At 40.5% G+C, this 17,567-nt stretch overlaps 1 protein-coding gene across 4 annotated transcripts in view; it reads right to left on the bottom strand.

Moving 5' to 3' along the window:
• VCL (vinculin) overlaps positions 1 to 17,567 on the bottom strand; it is a 52,734-nt gene that overhangs the window by 12,446 nt on the left and 22,721 nt on the right. For 2 of the 4 annotated variants that reach the window (XM_054070909.1, XM_054070910.1), the window contains exons 3-13: positions 17,401 to 17,551; positions 15,370 to 15,478; positions 13,973 to 14,095; positions 13,546 to 13,706; positions 7,807 to 7,900; positions 6,345 to 6,492; positions 5,453 to 5,606; positions 4,257 to 4,432; positions 2,870 to 3,060; positions 1,881 to 2,080; positions 906 to 1,034 (exon numbers count right to left, since the gene is read on the bottom strand). In XM_054070909.1, the coding sequence (XP_053926884.1) occupies positions 906 to 1,034; positions 1,881 to 2,080; positions 2,870 to 3,060; positions 4,257 to 4,432; positions 5,453 to 5,606; positions 6,345 to 6,492; positions 7,807 to 7,900; positions 13,546 to 13,706; positions 13,973 to 14,095; positions 15,370 to 15,478; positions 17,401 to 17,551 (1,636 nt within the window). The remainder of the gene's footprint in view (positions 1 to 905; positions 1,035 to 1,880; positions 2,081 to 2,869; positions 3,061 to 4,256; positions 4,433 to 5,452; positions 5,607 to 6,344; positions 6,493 to 7,806; positions 7,901 to 13,545; positions 13,707 to 13,972; positions 14,096 to 15,369; positions 15,479 to 17,400; positions 17,552 to 17,567) is intronic. The other 2 variants (XM_009570738.2, XM_009570739.2) reach the window with 1 other exon arrangement.

Raw genomic sequence — 17,567 nt, 5'->3', positions numbered from 1 at the left:
ACCGGAGACACCTTTGTAACATCCAAACTTAATGCATCTCCTGAGAGGACACAATAAGACACAAAAGCTTTGAAGCTATTCCATTTTTTTAATTTTAACATTACTGGGCTTTCTTCTTTACTCACTCATCTGGGCAACAAAGGATCCTACCACACTGACAGCCAGGAGGTAGGAAGTACATTAATTCCTGATTACTAGTGTCTTAACTTTAAGCTTATAGCATTCTTCAGACCCATAAGTCAAAAGATATATATAATACACGGCTTTGCCCTAAAAACTGAAGCTTCACCCAGGAAAAACAATTTCCTCCTTCCCCAGTCCTTAGCTATTCAAGGCACAAGATACTTAGACAAAAAGCAATCCTGCATAAAGCCAAATTTTCCCAAGGCCTTGGGAATCAGCTTGACCAGGTTCAAATGAAACAAAACAGAGCTGCCAGTCACAGAGTTTTAGATACTCTCCATGCAGCCCACAGTTTTGAACTACAGGAAACATCACACAACAGGAGAACAGGTTCAATTTATTGATCAATCTTGACACAAATCTGACTGTTTCAGTCAGCTCATGTAATGTTGAGATGTACAAGCCAATAACTAGTGCATTAGTGGTTTTTGCACAAGAATTTTTAGCATGCTGAAGGCAACATGGTACAAATATCACCAAGCAAAAGCTTTGCCATATGCTGAAGTCAGGGACAAAACAGTTCCCAGACGTCCACAGTACAACTCACAATCTCCAACAGTCCAGAGCAGTTAGCATAAGAATCATTGTGCCGTCAGAATTAATAAGCATGTATCACAGGCTTAAGAAAAATATACCCATACAGTTTTCAAAAGATCAGTTCAGGTAAAATTAAACAATAACTGAAGCTTCACATGGGGGAAAGACCACCTGGGCACACTTGCCTCATCTCTGTTGGGAGCATCAGAAGGAGCAGTGGCTGCTACTGCTAACAACTTAATAGGAGTTGTAGTGTCACTAAAAATGTCTGAAACCTCCTGGGTCATTGCCTCTTGCATCCGCGTTTTAAGATCCTCAAAAAAAGAAAACAAAATGGAAAATTATTGCACATGATATAGGAATATTAAGTTTGCAGGGATTCAAATCCGTAAAACCTCTTCTTGGAAAAAAAAAAGGGGAAAAAGCCCATTACAATGGCGGCCATTAAGACAAAATGATCTTTAAAGCATGATCAATGAATCACTTCTTATGCAATTTGAAATAGCAGAAGCTTACCTACCACTTCTTGAAACAGCATCAGAAACCACGAGCAGTATGATTTGAGACCTTGCCCCTCAAATATGCAATGCTAGAATACCATTTTCTTTTAAAATGAGACTCTGTTTTTGCTTCTACATTGTTCAATTGAACATTGTTCAGTACCTGAAAGGAGCCTACAGGAAGGCTGGGGAGGGACTGTTCACAAAGGCTTGTATGTGATAGGACAAGGGACAATGGGTATAAACTGGAGAGGGGCAGATTTAGGCTTGACATAAGGAAGAATTTCTTCACCACGAGAGTGGTGAGGCACTGGCACAGGTTGCCCAGGGAAGTTGTGGCTGCCCCATCTCTGGAGGTGTTCAAGGCCAGGTTGGATGGGGCCTTGGGAAGCCTGATCTAGTGGGACATGTCCATTAGAACTAGATGATTTTTAAGGTCCCTTCCAATCCGAGCAATTCTATGACTCTATGATTCTATGAATTAATCCCTACAGCACGATATCAGGGACTTTGTAGATTTGCTTTAAGCATCTCAGCTAAACCAACAGGGTTTTTTGCTGCACATCTTTAACTGCTGCCTCCCCCACACAAGTGCTTTCTCAGAGGAGTGCAAACACTTCAGCACATCATGCATTTCGCAGCACAAGAGCTGATTTCTACCTTCAACGAGTCCTGAAGCTGAGCAGCAATCGCCCTGGCCTGCGGGGACTCTCCCTCCCCTCTGGCTGCGAGGTCAGCCAGCTGAGCAGCCAGCTGGTCCACGCGGTCACACTTGGCGAGCAGGTCCTGGCGGTACGGTCCCATCATGACATTGGCTAAGCGACGACCTTCTGCAACCAGACCCCGAATCGCTGCCTGGCCTGCAGTGGAAGAGGTCACATTGCATTAACAGACAGTGGGACAAAACCCGACAGGACAAATCAGAGGCACTATGAAGCCAGTGACAATTCTGAACATTAAAGCTCCGCAGTTACACTGCTTGTAAGGCAGTTTTCCACCGGTCTCTGTCAAGTTGCAGAGCTTAAACTCAACTGCTACAGAAAACACCACTGAATCCAGTTTCCACGCTTTCCTCACCTATTGCAACAGCATCAGAAGCAGCTAAATGAGAAATGTCAGAAGTGGTTTATAATAAGCTCTCAGTAGAGCAGCTCCTCAACCAAAATTCGAGGCCCACTGATAGCATGCTTGGATACTCACAGCACCTTTCTCTTTGATTAAGTAGCATTTTCCTCAGATAACCCAGAAACCATACAAGAAGTGATATTTTTAGTTCAGGTTTACAAATGTTTTTCTCCTCCCTGAAGAAACTGATCACTTATTTTGCTGAGGTAGGCGTAAAATAAAATTAGAGGTACTATTTTTGTGTGACAATAAGATCGAGGGACAGTCTGAAGTTTGTCTGTTCCATAACACACATTCTTCTATCCTTCACCAATGTTTCCTTTCCAGAAGACACAGAGAATCACAGACCAGCTCAACTCAGCAATATTGCAACCAGGACCTGGCTATAAACCTCCAGCCCCAAACGCAGGTCTCCACATTGGCGGAGAGATTCCATGCATCCCAGGAGCAGTAGTTTTAATCATAAAACTCACTAACAAGTTTAATCAGAAGACTGTGGGGGCAAGAGCGGACTGACCACTTACCCACTCCTCGGTCAGCTACAGTAGGATTGTCGATCCACCTCTGCGCTTGCTCAATCTTCCCCTCCAAATGGACGGCTGCTTTCACTGGCCTGGTGTTGGCTACAGCCCTGTTCGTTTTGGACTGCAAGTTCTGGAGCGACGTAGCTATTTGCTTAGCCAGCGCACGGGCTTCGTGAGAGTCGCCTTTCCCTCTAAGGATTAAAAACAGTACAGTCAATTACAGATCATTCACGGCTAACCCCAAATTCAGCAGGAAGACATAAGGGAAAATACTTTGGGTTAAATAGGTTAAATTTGACCTTTGAGTCTCAGAGCAAACCATGCAGATCTGCCATCCGTAAACCCCCACCTCGCACTTCCTGCTCTGGCACCTGGATACATCGATGCTCAGCACAGTGCTGAGATGGGGGAAGGCACGGTGCTGCCAGAGACAATACTGATGCACAACTTGGATTGCCCGTACTTACAGCTGTCTTAGAGCTGCTGCAATAATGCCACACAGGTTAGCAGCTGAAAAATAAGCAGCAACAGACGCAAGGCTACATATAAACTTGAAAAGAGGCAGTACATCAAGACCCATAGCAGCTACATATCCAGAAAAACTTGATTGAAGTGTCCAACTAATGAAGAAAGAAAAATATTCCTCTCCATATCACAGCTGGGCACAGATGAAGATTCCCCATTTATACAGTCACCATTTTTCCACCTCCACTCTCAAGCATCCTCTTTGCAAAACTGATACAGAAATATCAGCTGCAGCTGAGCGCCAAACTTGCAGTAACCGGGCTTTCTTCAAACCTTATCTTTTCTGTAGCTTGCAGTTATAGCTTAGAACACTGACACTGTGTGCTGGATATTCCACCTCAACATTTAGTTAACCGCTTAGGAAAAAACAGCTGTGACATCTCGCTGTATAAACACATTGCACATGATCTGGTTCCTGTGAAGTCCTCTGACAGTACAAAGGAGCTCAAACTTTTGGCTTCAGTTTGCCTGTCAAATATTCCATAGGCAGTAGAAAAAGTATTTTGTAGATAATACGACTCTAGTTATGCCTTTTTCTTGTGGAGAAAGATAGTATTAGTTGGGCCTTGGGACAGAAATCATTAGGTTAAAGCATTAAAAGCGAGACCATATTTTATACATTAAATTTTTAGACGATGTCAAAATGTTAGCTTTTTACCTCCTAGGAACAGAACTGAACAATTCTTCACATTCAATTATCACTAAACACAGAATAGAAACTCAGAAGTATAAGATGTCCATTCCCAGTTCTTTGAGGCAAATACACTCCCCAATTCATCATCGATGTTCTGATTTAGCACAGTGCTTGAACTGCAAATGAAAGTCATTCAAATAAATTGCTGGTGATGAAAGCAATACGTACTGTCGCCGCAGTTCTGACAGCTTAGCTGCCAAAGGAGCAATCTCCCCCAAGGAACGAAGGATATCATCTCTTTCTTTAGGCTCCTCACAGAGTTCCGCAACTTTCCTGGCTTCAGCCATAATTCCTCGAATATATTCTTCTCCTTCACTGCCCCCATTAGGGTCTGCAAGCCAGTTCTTCACAGAAAGAAATTGCATGTGAGGGAAGAACAACAGTAGTATTATTTCTACAGAGATGTTCAAACAAAAGTGAAAATCAATAGAGCTTTCTAAACTTCATTTAGGAAAAAAACACTTTTCAAAAGCAATTTCTGTTTATTAGATACCATGAATTTTTCCCATTGTCTGGCACATTTTCTGTTTTGAAAACAATGTTAAGCTAAATGAAGCCTACCCAGAGATTTTACACTCTCCCTCTTCCCAACATTTGCCATCAGTATTTTCAGAGGTAACATTTAACTAGTGGCTTTAGAGATCCCGGATCTGGCTTTTAGAAGAAAAAAAGAAAACAGATGCTTCTGTGCACAGTGTGGCATTCTTTACAGAGTTCTTCCTAAAGAATTTCATTATTATTTAATTCAAGATACATATTATTAATATGTATTTATACATATGTAATTATACACACATACATTTAGACAAGGTGTGTACATATATAAAAGGTTCATCGTTTGATGACCGCCACCCTCAGCGGGTAATAGGCTGGCCATTGAGGGAGACCGAACAGCTCCAAAAATAAAGATCAACTCAAACAAAAAGTAGTTTCATAACCATTGTTTTGCTTTTGTTATGACTATGAAGTTCTAAATCCTTATCCCCACTCGCAAGGCAAAGCCCAAGGAAAGGGCTCTGGTTTTACCCGCGGGTACGTCTGTGCAGCCTGAAACTCTTCTACTCTTCTCTTTAATGAGATCAGTTTGCGTTTAAATTTAGGGTGTTTCCTCATTTTAATTTCACAACCTTGACACTGTTAGCAATGCTAAAAAAACTGGAAAAAAAAAGTTGTAAGCTGCAGCAAGATTCATAGCAACCTGAAAATTATTGAAGGTTTTTCTGTGTAAAGCAAGTATCCCCTACACATTCTTCCCCACAAGAAACTGTGTTGTGTTTGGAAACAACTGCAACAGTTCAGTGTAAGAGCTCTAACGGCAGCAATGTAACTGTGTTCTGCAGTATTTATGAAATCAGTAGAGGTACCTGAGCAGCATCAATCTTCTTTGCAATTGCCTGCTTAGAGTTTGTCATGGCCTCCAGCTTGCGGGCTGCATTCTCCACCTTTGCCGTAAGCAAATCCAGACCTTGAGAGACCTGCTGTGCCTTCTGCATGGCCATGGGCGTCGCGCCCTGTCCTCTGCCCAAGACAAAGAACAGCACAGACTCGCTCAGGGTTTAACAAAGCTCTTCTCTAATGAAGAGGCAACAAAACCTGTTTGTAAGCATTCCCAGAATTATTACAAGAGATATAGGATTTAATCAGGTTGATTTTTTCCTTAACAACAAAAATAACGTGAGGAAGAACAAGAAGACTTTAAAACTAAGGACATATTTTTCTCCTTTCCAGAATTTGACATTTAGCCTCCTCAGAAGAACGCACATTTTTTATACGTCACTGACTATCTGATGATTCAGTTCCACTGAAGTACCCGGCAGGGCCTGTTATCTCCTAGATTGCCGAAAGGCAGTCAGAAGCTGTGTCTCACCACACCTAAGCGAGAACAGCAAGGTTGTAAGTGAAAATAAGCTAAGTCACCTCAGACACATGGGTGGACAAAGTACACTGAAGGTTACAGGCTATTGGTAAGACTTATTAAAATGGAGGAAAGGATGCCAGCAACACAAGTGGACACAACTGCAGAAAACAATTTACAGCACTAGCATTGCTTGTTCAGATGCTTAGAAGCTGAAAGTCGGATAGAAAGATTACTTCAAATCCGTATGTCTGAGAAAGTGAAATGAAAAATTGAAGTGAAAAAGGCAAAATAAAGGAACTGGCCTGCTCTCCTGCAGGTTAGGAAGTGACACAAGTGCAAGTTCAGAGAAACCATTTTAACAGTATTGGAAAATTGTCCATCAAAAGTAACGGATTTACCTCGCTCTGAGGTCAGCCAGCTGATCAGTCATCTGGCCAAGTGTTTTGCATGTTCCCAGGATCTCTCTGCGTTCTTTGCCAGCACACAGCTCTCCAGCTTTTCCAGCTTCATCAAGGATCTGCCTTATTGCTTGCTCCCCGGCATCCCCTAAGATGCAGGGTCAGTCAGTACAACAAACAAGGCATCCCTGGGCATGGATGAGTCAACTGCGAGTCTCATAGAACAGAACAGTGTCTCATCATGTGCCACTACATCAATTGCATTAGCTTCAGCCATGAAAATGCATTTATCAAAACTGAGAAATACATCAAATGTGATAATTCTAATGAGACAGTATTTCTTAAGGTCTTAAAGTGCATCATGTGCCATGTATTTCAAGTCATTTAATCATTCTGTTATCATAGTTTAGTTTCTGTCAACACTTTATTTATAGAATCTGTAATTACAGAATAATTTAATACATGGCAAGATTCATGTAACCTAACTACAGCAAGTTACAAATCTGACTTGATTTTGGCTGAAGAAGAAGCAAGAACAACATTCCTTTTACTTGCAGGCCATCCTGATCCCATCCTCACGGATAGTGGACGTACCAGCACCCATAAAGTACTAGGTCCTCATGAACTTATAATAATGAAATGGGCTCAAAGGAACACTTGGATGACAAACATTCTGAGGTCAGTTCAAAACAACACAGCCAGTAAAATCTGATTTGCAGCAAGTTCTACAGTTATCTTTGCATTCATCCTTAGCTACTGAATTTTTAATAGTTAATTTAATTAATTGCCCATGTCAGTGACAAAAGGCTTTGGAAATAACTTTGAGGCTTCTGGAATTGATTGTGGCAAGAGGAAGAAGGTCAGAAAGTATACAAGCAGCAGCTCGACAGCTATCAACAATTCACTTCCAACTTTCACAACTCCATTATTTCGACTTCAATTCCAGAGGAAGTCTTTCAGATAAGGTTTTTCAAAGTTTTAAGATGCATACAAGGGCAAAACTTTTATGTAAGTAAAGGTGACTGCAGTTACAGTGTTCATGGCAGGTTCTCCTATTAAAAAAAGCTGTGTTAAGACTGACAGAAAATCACTTAAAGATCACCGTTAGGCACATGTAAAGTTCTACAAATTTGAAAATACAGAGGGAAGGATTCTATGTATTAGCAACAACTGCAGTTAAATACCATTTAATGGCAATTTACGGGCTTTTGCTTTTACTATTGGAGCACCAAGAAAACTGTATGTTATACAGTCCGAAAAGCAGCAAAGCTTTCCAGATCATTAGACGCAACTTGTTCCATCTCCAGTATCTAAAGAAGGGGATAAATACAGGCTCCTTCTGCCTGATTCACTACATACAGGTTATTAATGCTTAAAGGCAATTTTGTCTTGCACAATGGAACTATTCAGACCTTTAAAAAATAATCAAAATACTTTGTCCTGGTTTGTTTTCTAATATTACCTGGAGGCGCATTTGGATCTCTCAGCCAACCTTTTGCCTGGTTCATCTTTGAATCTATTAAGGCTAAGGCTCTTTTCATGGCTTCAGTGTCCTTTACAGAAGAGAAACCGTCAAAATTATTCTCAAAAATACGAAAGCACGAACAGTCAACACAGCCAAAGCAGACAGAAGTTTTATAAAGCACAGTCTACTTACAGAAACACACCCATGTAAGCAGCTCAAACCCCATTTTCAGACTAGCAGGTCATAGTCACTTCTTTCCAATTAAGACAGACATTTTCAATTCACTCAAAATGCAGAAAATACGCATGCATATTTAGCGTGTTTTTTATCCCTTTATTTACTAGTGGCTTTATTTCTAAAGTCAGAGCTCTAATAAGCGCATGTCTTGGAGTTAGTTCCTTTTTTTCCTTAGTGTACATCAGGGGACATAGAAAAGTTGTAACCATGAGATTAAACTTCCTAAAACCAGCAATTGGCCAGTGAATTTTACCGCTTACTTCTGTGTAAGAGGCTGCACATCTGCATTTTCCACCTGATCTGCTGCTCAAAGTTAAACAGCTGCTATTTGCAGAAAAATAGACTGCCAGCTAATTCCTAGAATTCTCAGATATGGAGTTTAACATCTTTGTGGAGACAGACACACATGTTCACACATGGTTGTTTCAAACTCAGAACTTTTTTGCCAGGAGCATACGAGAAACTGCTGCTTTAACTTTTCTGCTGCTATTCTCCAACTCCTCTTTGACTGGAGGACATAAACCTACCCAGCGCTCATTGCTCTGCATACTCTGTCAATTGTTCATGTGTCATCTCTCCACTAGAGGCCAGAAGTTTTCTGTCTCCCACAAGTGGAGATAGCGAAAACAGTAACAAGTACCTTAAGTATAAAGTTGGGAAAAACCCAAAGGAGCTTTTTATGACATGTCACAGAAATAATCGGAAAGTCATCTAATATCCCATGATTAGTACACAGACAATGAAAAATAAGCCTGGCTTTCATGCTGTTAACTGAGCTGTCCACGTCCAACTCCTAGGAAGAGAAGCCTACTAGCATCCAGGTTCAGTATCTGGTACAGCATGTGATATCCTGACAATGCTGAAGGACTGCCACATTCCTGGGGAGCTGTTCATTCTGTGTGCTTACTCTCAAAGATACAGCATGGCAAGCACTGGCATTCAAGCCAGTTTTTGTTTTGCCATATTGGTCTGTCAGCTACTCACATGGTGCTAAAATATAATTCATCAACTAGCTTTCTCAAAGGTCATGCACCACTCTGCTGGATCATTGTAAGAGCTCTTGAAGGGCTCTGAGCACCAAGGCAAAATACTTTTCAGCTGGGAGACTGGTTCTTAAATTGCTAGAAATGGGATTCAGAGATGAGGTCAGGACCTGTTTGAACAAGCCCCAAAAGGGGAGGATATGCAGGTAGGAGTTGGAGACAAGTGCTTTCTTTTCAAAGTCACTTCTCTACAGCTCAAGAGTTGTGCATTTAATACATAAGAGACAAGTAAATAATCACTTAACGATTCAAGTGTCTATAAAACGCCTACTGGCTGTGAAGGCAGGTGTTACAGTTTTCTGTTCCATACATGGGCTGAAGCCACTTCCATTTGGAATGGACAGCCTGCTCAGAAATCATCTGAAACAAAGAACTAAAAAGGCGCCAGATGTTGTTGATGAGATCATAGGTGTGGGATGGACAAGAGAAGGAGAGTGCTGGGGAAACTGTCTTTGCCTCTCCCTTTTAGTAAAACACAGGCTTTTGGTGTCCCAGCTGCCTGCAGAGCCCCTGAATCTAAGTCTTATATCAAGGAACAAAAATCAAGATTTGTTTACACCCATGATTCTAATTGCAAGCACTACACAAGCAGTAACAGGATCCGTCTGTCCCATCAGACAAAGGCTACTCAACTGACTGCTCCAGTGTAAACCTTGCTATCCTGTGTGGCTCTGCACTCAGGTCTGCAAAACACTGTGCCCTTCTATTTAAAAGGTCTGGTTAAATCCTAGTGTGGCAGTGGAAGTGTTCCAGTACAACTGCTCTTAAAGCACAGATTTCCCATCTGCACAGCTCAAACTGCCACGGCAAGGAATCCCTCTCAGCCTTAGCCTGATAAGGAGTTTCCATTGCAATGAGAAGAGTAGTTTTCAAATAGGAAATTAGAACACGTCCTTCACTAGGTTTGTTGGCACTGCAGTTTTGTTCCTGCCACAGCTGTCTCTGGTGTCAGACACTTGGCAGGCAACAAAGGTGCAGCAATCCTGAAATGTCTGGGCTTTGCAACAATTCAGGCTGTTTAGTGGGAAGACAAAAGTAGAAATACTCAATTTAACCAAAACAAAGGTCTTGCTGCTTGTAAGTGTCTTGATATTCCTGGAGTTGTTAAAATGACTTGTTCCTTCCTGAACAGCTAAATATGTTTAAAATTTTCCTCTTTGTGATTTGTCAACAGAATATCATTCGCAAGCAAGAAAAGAAAAAAGCCTACAGCTATCCTTCAAAAAAGTTTCCTATAGCATAAGATTCTTCTGCTCCTTTCCCCACAGTCCCCTGTTGGCAAGGGGAATTTCATTAGCAAAAGCAGTCCTATTACCTTTTCAGAAGAGAGGAAAAGAGATTAACTTAAGTTGTTCCTCCAGTTAAACACTAAGGCAACATTATCTGAAAGGAAAACTTGGCTTTTGGCAAATGGGTTCCTAAAGCAAATGAGCGGTTCATTCAAGACACCTTTATGCATTGCTTCTGCTATTACCAAGACTTTTGAGGCTATTCATGAGGCAGGTGGTATTGCCACTGCTCTGAAAAGGAGGACAATAAATCCTATACAAAATAAATCCCCTGTTGGACATACTGAGTCAGAGGCTGTCTTTTAAAGTGGTCTAGTCTAGCAATATCTGCATTTCATTACCAAAGAAGGCAATGCTGAAGGAAACGGCAAAGCCAGCCTTCTGGCAGAACAGATAGCTTAGTCACCAGGCCAGGGTCAATCCTGCAAGATACCAGATACTTCTCAGCTTTCTATAACTTGTAACTCTCTCCCTTTCTGTGGAAATGGAAGATGATTGAATTGAGCATTACTTCAAATTTATTTAAAAATAAACACTAATAACGCGTGAGAGAAAGCTAAAATGAAAAGTCCATAAAATGAAAAGTTCAAGGAACAAAGGGACAAAGCTATGAACGGAAGAAATAAACACAGATTTGGTTTTAATTCATATTGTGTTAGAGATCAGTATTTAAATTCTAGATCAGCATGCTATTTTAAAAAAATCCCATGTTGGTGCAGGCAGAGATTATTACAACCCAGTAACAGTAACATGCATTTATTTGGGCGCCTACAGAAAGACCATAAAATAGTTTACAGACAGGGCTACAGCTCTGGCTCCATTCACCTGTTCATTCTTCACTGCCTTTAGGGAGATTTTGTGATACTTCAGTGTTTAAACAATTCAAGAGAGAATAATAAACAAACCAAACTCGAACATCAAGGGTAGCATGTACTACAGGTAAAAATTCCAGCTTGTCATCCCCAAACACCCTTACTTTGCTCCACAAGAGCATGAGGAAGTATCTTTCCCTTGACTGCCGGGCACTAACGCACGCGACAGTCATCTTGAGCTCCTGCTTCTCCCTCCCAGAAAAATAACAAGTCAATGTTAGATATCTCTGCAAATGCAGGAAGGGGTCTGAAATAAGTGGCCTTTAGCAAATCAGTTCCTGTTGCTCCATCCCACTGCAGTTTGTAACTCAAATTTTTTTGTTAGAACTGTTTGGTTAATGCCCAGCGCTACAGTGCCAAACCGTCAGTAAACCTTATTTCAAAAAACAAAGTACAATTAAGAAGTTCTAAGTTGAGAACAGAATGATACTTCTATTACACCAGTCCTCGCAACATATTTATGCATTATACATAATGGCCAATCTTTGCATTTGGAAACATTAATACGCCAACTAATTTCTTAATAAAATCCTTCATTAATCTGCCTCATTAGCAGGAGAAGTAAGAACTTTCTATGGCTAAATTGCCAACTTTTCGCAACAGTTATTTTTTTACCACACAGTTTTCCTAATTTCCTGTGTAAAACAAAACAAAACAAAACTGTATTTGCATTATGTAAAATACAGGAATCCCTAAATCTAATAATAAAACTGAATTGGAAGAACCACATGTACAAAACTGAAGTTTTAGGCCTAGACCTGAGGAACACGAACCATTTTAAACTGAAGGAAAGCTGCTGGTGAAATACTATGGAATGGACAAAATTCCTGCTTTAATAAAGCTTTCTGGGCATGCAGAAAGCTTGTTCCTGCATGACTGGAGCCTTTATTTGTAGCTACTGAGACTAGGAATTTAACACAGAAGCACCCAGCAAGAATATCTTCTAAAACTTTGGACTAACTCTAATCAGACACAAAGACAGTCATAATGCAGTTCTGCTTGCAGTTACCATTCTTTCAGTGACAGCCAGTTCTCCTTGTAGCCAGAGAGAGCTGTTAAGAACCTTTTAAAACTCTGTGTGTGTGTACATAAGTGTGGTGTCACAGCTGGCACACAAAGAGATGCACAGCACACAGTCTGCACGCAGCACAAAACCCCACAGACATGCTGGTTTGGGTTTAGTATGAGGTAGAGGTGTCGGGTGTGGAAGAAAGCTTACCTTCTAAAGGTGAGGGAAGGGGAAGGAACAGGAGAACAAAAACAAAGATGCATAAAGTAGTCACAATAAGGAAGTGACAGTGACAAAATATCTCAAAAGGCAAACTAAGGGTCAAGTGCCAAACAGTATAGGCCAATGTGATTTTAATGCCTAGATTACGTCAGTGTTAGGCTGTCTGCAAGATTCCATTTGTTAATGAGTCTGGCTTCCGCTTTCAGTATTTTATTTAAATACATTTAGAGTTACTTGTTTCTCACAGCACTAATCCTTAAGAACATCCCTTCAGCAATTTACTTCAAGGTACTTGAAAAACCTGGCAGGAACTTTAGTCGTACAGTTACATTTTGTGGCAAGCCCACAATAACACTTGCTAATTCACCTGTCAGACCTGCTTTATGGTCTGTCCCTTCAGCATATCCCTTAAGAGCACCACTGAACTCCAGGCACGTGGCCGCAGCCACTTGTAAGGCTAAATACTGAGGACCAATGCTGTGCTCGTGCCAGCTTCACAACCATCATACTGATCCGGAATGGCTGTGCAATCTAATGGGTATTTCTTTAGACAAGGCAAACACTTGATGTTTACTCCCCTGTACAGACTAAAAATGAGGCAGGGGGAAAAGAAGGAAGGGTTTGAGGAGGGAACCCCAAAAACTGACTAAAATTTCTCAACTTCAGGCCTTTTGCACAAGGAATCCAAGAGCAACCCGCCTCTTCTAGGAGAAAAATCTAAGGTCATCGCCCTTACGAACATCTAGCTACAAGACCAGCTCAATGTATAAAAAAAAGAGCTTTTTACCTAACTTTCTTCTGTCAAATATGATTATGGCTGAGCCACCTTCACCGGCCAAGCTCCTTTCACTTAGCTTATTGAGACAGAGCTAATTTTGAAAGATACATTAATACAATCATCTCTAAAGACGTTTCTTGACCTTGAAGAGATCATACAATGAGATTACAGTGATATGAAGTTGATATACTAATAGATATTTCAGTCTCAAAACACAAGTTTATAAAACATACAACACATTAGATAGAAATTAGGCTTCTCTATACAATGCAGGTGTGAAACATACCTTGCTTGCCCAGGCATCTTCATCCCAGGAAGTGAGTTGTAACACACGGATTATTTCATTTATCTCAGCACTCATTTTCTCTACCGTGAAATTGCGATTTTTCAAGGCCTCTTCTATTCCCTGGCTTTTTGAATTTTTTGTGGTTACGAAAATCTTCATAGCTGTGAAAATACCAATTAGAAAAAGGTACATACAGAATAAGATAAGTGCTAAAGGTGGCCTCCTACTGCGTTAATACAGGGGCAGTACATTTTGTTTTGCATGGACCATTTTATCTCAAAGAGATTGCAGTTTTAATACAAGCAGCACAGTGATTTGCAATCAGTACAGAAGCTATGTCAAGGCTGTGATTTTAATAAACGTTAAGTACTCCAGCTCAAGAGACATAGCAATTCAGAGTGATACTAAAAATCCAAGCTGAAAATACCTGAAATAAGTACTGGCAACAGCTCCTTCACGGTATTCATGGAGTTTACCAGCATAACCCTATGTTCCTGATGAGTTAATTCCTGTTGTCTCTCGTCAATCATTTTGGCCATCTTTGTCATTCCTAAAAATTAAAAGTAATGGGACGCAGTAATAAAGAAACGTAATACTAAGCTTGACTGTTGCAAATTAGACTTCTAAACAAGAACAAAGTGTAATGAGTGATGAAAATTATATTAAAGCTTAAAAATTAATTTTTATATTAGCAGCTGTTACTTAAAACACATTCCAGATGCTGCAGAGAAGCCACTGATTTGAAATGTAGCCACTATGCGGAGTGGAATGGAATCCTCGAAATTATCAATTGAAAATCCCATCAATAAAATAGGAAAATATTGGAAATGACTACATCAGCATATCATGTCACCTCATGAACTTGGAAAGCTAATTTATGGGTTTTTTTTCCTTTTCTATTAAGACTTGATGGGAGCCTTCAAGGCAGAAAAAGCAAACATCAGGGATTTTTTTGTTTGCCTTGAGGTTCTATCACATTCATGACCATGTACACTAAAAATCAACAAATGTTTCATGCTGGAAGTAGAGAGAAGTACATGATTCCCTTTTTAGGCTTCTGTTATTTGAAAGGAAAAGTGGTTCTAGTGATTCTACTAATTGTTACTGCTGTAATTCAAGCTCACTTAACCTTTTTGTTATGTTAAGAATCCTAATTTATTAGCAGCAGAAAAATAATTCAGTCTAACAGTATACAACATTCTCCTAGTTTTGTCTCCTACAAGGGAGTTGCCCCACAACAGCATCACTATAAATCACCTCAAACTTGAAGTAACAAGTACTGAAGGAGCATCAAATAATGAATAAAAAGAATTTTGCTAGCAGCTCTGTTTTTGTGTTATACTGCGAGACAGCCATTTCCACAACCTCATTAAGATGTTAAGAGATGATACACAGCTTACACTACTCCAATCAATTCCTCCTAGGCCTAACCATCTCAGTTGGCATAGATATTCTATCAGGTTCACGGACTTTATAGCTGTGAGTGCTTAATTACACAGTTTTTTCAATACTTTTGTTCTACTCTTGCTAATGCGTGCTTACTTCCCTCATAGAACACAACGCAGGAAAAGTACAGTACATATTGCCTGTGTAATACATATCATTCACCAATATCTTAGCACTTCTGCATTCATACGAAAGAATGCGAGTCTAAACCCAGTCATCATTTACCCTCTAAAACACTCTCAAACAGGCACTTTCAAAGCAACTGCTTTATCATTGTCTAAGCACTCAGAACTTGGGTGAGGGAGGTGCTGGGGGGAACAAAAGGCAGAGGGAAAGACTATAGTTATTATGTTTGCGATAGGCTGTAGCAAACCAAACCTGGCCCCAGGTTCTTTGTGTATGTCACCAAGTCCTCCATAGTCTCTACGACTTCTGCCACAGTCAGATATTCCAATATTCCCTTGCAGACACGAATGATTTTGCGGACCTAGAAAAGGAACGTTCCATCATTTACTAGCTGAAGCCAAGTTACGTTTGGATAAGAAGTGCAAGCCTATTATTAGAGCAAAAGAGGTACGACATTTGCTACCATGACATGTGGGTGATCACAAAGGTGTAGGACAGTAAGTTAGCCACAATGCCATTACTCGAGAGTGCTGTATTGACAAAGACAATATTCAATCAGCATCCCAATGCTCAGGAATGAAAGATTCTACTCCAGTGATTTTGCTCCACATGATAAATGAAGGACAGTACTGAGGAAGCTGGTTATAAGGAAGGGCATTTATGTATGCTGGGATGTTTGACGTTTTTCATTGCAATTTCATCAATTAAAAAAATGTTTAACTTAAATCACAAAGCAAAACCATATAGAAAGCAGACTCCAAGCTTTCAGAAGAAATATACACAATATAGCTTTATATATGGATAAAGCATTATCCAGTATTCCACTGGGAAAGGTAGATCCAACATCTGAAACATTCCAGAAAAGCCTGTGAAGATTCTATTTACCTCTGGACACCTGCCTCAGCTTAACCCTCTCAGTTCACACTTCGTTCCAGAACAGAGTTGCACATCAGCTAATTTTCAAACCTCCCAAACCACCCTATTTCTGACACCACCACATAGAATTCTCATTGAAGAATGAATTAATTAAAGATTAATTAGTTTCAACCACATGCAGTGGTCAGTCCCTAAAGCAGGATAATTCCCTCTAAAACTCATTTAAGTTTTGCCCCAGTACTACTTTATCTCCAAACACAGCAGGACAGAGGTACGCCAAGTTTACTACTTGTGAAAAGTCATTCATTCCAGACTGATATTTTCCTTTTGGTTAACATGCAGATGTCAGACTCATTCAACACAGCTTTAAGTCCACAGAGGTCAACTCATTTCCTAAACACTGGGAGCAGGGAGATTAAAAGGGATGAACTTTCTTGCAATTCTGTCCTATAGCAGTTCATAATATCTATTAAAAGCCATTTAAAATAACATGTAATCACAAGGGCCACAGAGCAGTCCCACAGCACTGTCCTCATTCCAGAGGAACATGCTAACAGTACCACAAGCTGATTTTATGAGACAAGGATGCCATGTTCGACTACTCAAGAGCAGCAAGAAGGGTAATACAAATTCATAGATTAACATTGAACAGGTAAAACTTAGGATTAACACCAGTGTTCCTAACAGCGTGAGCTTCATTCCCTCACAGCAATGTGATATTTGCCATTTAGAAATGAGCAAGACTCCACATTCTCAGGAGGGTCACAGGAGTTAGTAAGATTTGTAGCAAAGAAACATTTTCAAATATAAGACACTCAAAACCCTTGTTAAGTTTCCTTGTAACTCTGACTTTTTTGCCCATCTCAACATGGACAAACAGCACCTCAGAGCCACTTTCTGGCTCCTGCAGCAGCCAAAGCATAGCAACTGTTATATCTATCAGAACACATCTTCTGGCTGAGCAGCCAGACAGACCAAATCTGTATCACCACCCCTGCCCTAAGGCTAATTGAACTGCCAAACTAATGAGTCGGACAGACATGTTAGGAAGCGGCCGGGGGCTTTTCAGAAGGAAGACAGAATATAAGGATCAGTAATGGATATGGTGAAGGGAGCACAGAATAGTGTCAGAAGATCTAAGACAGGGTTGACTGATGGGATTTGGCCTTCTGAGGAACAATCAGAGGCAACGCCTAAACATTATGTCATACAAAGATATGCTTAACAAAACAGAGTAACAAGCCTAAGCTCCTTTGGACAGAAAGGAATGCAAAACATGCTTCCAATCCAGCTGAAAGGATCAAACCCACACAGATCTACTCAACAGTCAAGATTGGCTAATTCAGCTGGGTCGACATTTCAATTAATAACACTGTTGACCTATGTCAGTCATGTTGGGATTCCTACCTCTGCTTCATCAAATGTCAGAAGTAAGTCTGATGTTCCAGAAAGGATGCCCCTCGATCCATCAATTAGATAGTCACGAGCTGGTACCGAGTAAGGATCTGCTTGCAGCATCTGGGCTGCCCGAACAAGTTTGGTACAGGCATTCTCCACTCTGTGTAAAGACAGAA

The sequence above is a fragment of the Cuculus canorus genome, chromosome 7, assembly GCF_017976375.1.
Source record: "Cuculus canorus isolate bCucCan1 chromosome 7, bCucCan1.pri, whole genome shotgun sequence".
In the NCBI taxonomy this organism is placed as follows: Eukaryota; Metazoa; Chordata; class Aves; order Cuculiformes; family Cuculidae; genus Cuculus; species Cuculus canorus.
The sequence above is the reverse complement of the archived record's forward strand: the minus strand, read 5'-3'. Positions and strand labels throughout refer to the sequence as shown.